The sequence below is a fragment of the Merops nubicus genome, unplaced genomic scaffold, assembly GCF_000691845.1.
Source record: "Merops nubicus isolate BGI_N331 unplaced genomic scaffold, ASM69184v1 scaffold28698, whole genome shotgun sequence".
In the NCBI taxonomy this organism is placed as follows: domain Eukaryota; kingdom Metazoa; phylum Chordata; class Aves; order Coraciiformes; family Meropidae; genus Merops; species Merops nubicus.
The window spans coordinates 1-3,687 of NW_008624111.1; the positions used below are offsets into that span (position 1 = coordinate 1).

At 45.1% G+C, this 3,687-nt stretch overlaps 1 protein-coding gene across 1 annotated transcript; it reads left to right on the plus strand.

The window, feature by feature from the left end:
• Window positions 1–9: 9 nt before the first annotated feature.
• On the plus strand, window positions 10–3,211 carry LOC103777747 (delta-like protein 4; the record flags this gene model as incomplete). The annotated part of the gene is made up of 3 exons (XM_008945310.1): window positions 10–722; window positions 1,457–1,565; window positions 2,855–3,211. Coding segments are annotated over 3 exons (828 nt in total), but the record flags the coding sequence as incomplete, so codon positions are not given.
• Between the last annotated feature and the right edge of the window lie 476 nt (window positions 3,212–3,687).

Below are 3,687 nucleotides of genomic sequence, written 5' to 3' on the forward strand. Positions count from 1 at the left end.
TTTTTTCCCTCAGATGGCAATTGCTTTTACCTTGGTCAGATTCGTGTGTGTCGTTGTCGGCCTGGTTTCTCTGGTCAGAAATGTGAGATAAACATCAATGACTGTGCCAGAAACCCGTGTTCCAATGGGGGAACTTGTCACGATCTGATCAACGACTACACCTGCACGTGCTTGCCAGGCTACAGTGGCAGGAACTGTGACATCAAAACCAGAGATGAATGTGCTTCTGGGCCGTGTGAGAACGGAGGGACGTGCTACAGCGGGCTTTATAGTGCCAAGTTTGTCTGCTACTGTCCTTCTGGCTTCATGGGCAACCGTTGTGAATTGCCAGTTTATTCAGTGCCCGTTACACTTCCTCCTAAACCAGTCCCCTGGATTGCTATATCCATGGGGGTGGGGCTGGTGGCTTTGCTCATACTGTTCTGCATGATAGCAATGGTCATCAGGCAGATGAGGATGCACCCGGAGCAGGACTTGGAGACAATGAACAACCTCTCTGACTTCCAGAAGGACAATCTCATTCCGGCTTCCCAGCTCAAAAACACCAACAAAAATAAAGACCTTGAAGTGGACTGTGGGCTGGAGAAATCAAACTACAAACCCAAGAATCATAAACTGGACTACAATCTGGTAAAAGACCTAACAAGTAGAGGGCCACAGGAGGATAAATACTACAAAAGTGAAAAGTGTTTAGGAGAGAAGTCTCCCCTCCGACTACACAGGTAGGAATACAGTCCTCCTTCTAGTCTTTCTTAAAGCCTCTTGTCTTCATGCCAGTCTAGAAGCAGAGGAGAAAATACAGAGGAAAAAAGAAATCTTGAGCAGATATCCTATAAAGCAACCCAGAGCAAAGCCAAGGGTCTTCATACTGGAGTGTGTGTGTCACAGCCAAGTGGTATCCTTAGCTAAGTCAGTGAAGCTGAGTGTTTGTGGAGGGTGCTGCTAGTGTGGGTGCTGAGAAGGGCAACGGGAGTGGCTAGGTCAGTGGTGAGCCTAAGAGGTGCCTTTCCTTCCTCAGTAGATCTTGGAGGAACAAGAGCTAAGGCTTCCCATGATTAGAAATAAGTGTTTTGTTTATTAAGAAGGCAAAACGAGCTTCTTGAGAAGAATGATAGAGTAAGAAAAGAAAGGGCAGCTATTCACTGACTCATCAGGCTTCTGACATTGGTACTGAAAGTCTGGCCTGGGATGTGGTTGTGGCTGTTACACGGAGGGCTCTGAGGAGCACACTGTTGGGTTGGAGGTAGCAGCTGCCTGGGAGGACAGTGGCTATTCCTCACTTCCACATTCCAGTATAACACCCTGCCATCCTGCAGAACGTGCAGACTTCATCCTCTGCACTTCCTTCCCAGGCCCCCACGACTAGCTCACTCCACCCCTCTGTGTTCATGGTAGATTTTGAGAGTTGGGCTTGTTAGTAACCATCTAAGGTTCTCTCCTCTCTGCCCTGCCGCAGTGAGAAGCCGGAGTGTAGGATATCAGCGATATGCTCTCCGAGGGACTCCATGTACCAGTCCGTCTTTGTCATAACAGAAGAAAGGAATGAGTGCATCATAGCCACAGAGGTAAGAAAGCACACAGCTGGACAGGCATAAATTCACCAAGTAAAGGGATAAATTATCCCTTAGAATTACATCTGAGAAGGTTATTCCATTTCCAGGGATCCCGATGCTTCCCAGCCTTCACCTTTCCTCTCCTGTGTTCCACACGGAACTTACAGTGGGGAAAAATGAATTGGCAGCTCTGATTTTATTAACCCAGAGAATTTGAGCTTAGAGAAGTCAGTGGGAGATGAAAGCACAGAACATCAGCCCATAAAAATTCAGCACACGGAGGATTATTTCTTCTTAAACAGGTAGTCAGCAAAAATGGAAATAATAATCGTTCATAGGCCCATTGATATAAAGCCACATTTTTTCCCGTGACTACAAGGGATAATCTGTGTTCTGTGGAAACAGGCAAAGCCACAGATTTCCAGCAGAAGATAGGAGGCAGCTGAATGTGTTCACAAATAGGCATAACAGCTATTTAGGAAGTCTGTAATAAGTGAATTTCAGCCTCTTGGCGTTTAAGCCTCCGGCTATATATATGCTCTAACAGAAGCTAGTGCTGTTATTGATAAACACATCTGGATTTTGATGTTATATCAAAAAGTCAGAGGACAGATACAGGAGAAAGGGAGGGCTTAGCACTGGGCTTTAGGACTAGTTCCAGACTCCAGAAAAGAGAAGCTTGCTGTGCTGTACAGCAGCTATCTGCGAAGTCAGACCTGCAGGATTCTGCCTCCCTTCCCAGGGCCCGTGTCAGATTTCCTCCTGAAGGCAAGCTGGAACACAAGTCAACCAACAATAGTAAAAGTTTAAGACTCAGCAGAAGGATTTTCAAAGACACAAATGACAGTTAGATGCTTCATTCCCATCAGTTCACCTGGACACCGTAGCTTCCTTTGAAGATCTTGCTGACCAAAGCTAGACTGCCAGATTCACATCAGACATCTCCAGAAGTGTTTTTATTTTCAGAGTGACAGCCCCTGAAACCTCCCTCTGCAATGTTCAGGCTTAATGCTTCTGAACACAAGCTATTTTCCTATACCATATGCTTTTTACAGTGACCTGGTGTTAAGCCCCCAGATTTGTAAGCGTTCTTCTCCTCAGTGCAGGTGGAGATGCTGTTGATCATATATTTTTTTTCCACTGGTGATTCTATGTCTGTTTTGGACCCAGTCAAAAACATGGAACAATGAGTAATGTGTGTCTTAAATCGTTCTGGTTTGACATGCTTTAATTACAATGTGTTAATTCAGTGGTACTCTGTGCCTCCTTCTCATTCCTGGTGTTATTTTATGTCCCCACAGGTATAAGGCTGAAGATCTGCCCATTTGCACCTCAGAGTGGGTAATGCCAGTAGATGGATGTTCCTGCTGCATTGTTTACAATTCAGAACTGGATTGGACTGTTTTTAATTACATGCAACTTGCTGCTCTCAGGCGGAGGATGGAACTGGGTGAACTGGACAGACTGTGAATTTCCTGAAAGATGCAATACACCTTTTTGTTCTTACTGCCCTTGTTTGAAGTTCGATACCAGAAATATCATGTGCTATAGAAGAGGGGAGGCAGAGGGAAGAGAAAGGGGTTAAAAATGTTGTGGTTTTCATTCCTTTTTAAACGATAACTGAGGCCAGTTCCTCGTGGACAGACCCCTGGCTTTCCAGAACTCTGGTTATGGGAGGTGCCAGTAGTTGAGGAGGCACTTAGGACTATCACAGATGTTGCCACAGAAGGTGTGAAGACAGACACATTGCTATGCAGATAATGGATACAGCATAAACGAGGTCTCCTTTTCTTTTTTTTTTTTTTTTTTTTGTTTTCTGGGTTTTAAAAGTGCCTAAAATGTGTCAAGAGAATCTAAGAAGCCCAAACAGAGACTTGACTGCTCTTTTTGCAGTTACCTGAACAGTATTGGGCAGGGATGGTCGATACTTCCTGCTACACATCTATTTGCCTCTCCTCTCTCCTGCTGCATGGACTGGAGACTGTGTAAGGGGTGAGAGGAGGAAGGAAAGAGGAATGCTGAATTTACCTGTCATCTCACCTGGTGATGCTGTGGAGAACTGATTGACCCAAGCCACAATACAGGATAGGATTTTTGTGTATTTAAACATTTGAGAAGGACAAGTAGTGATAAG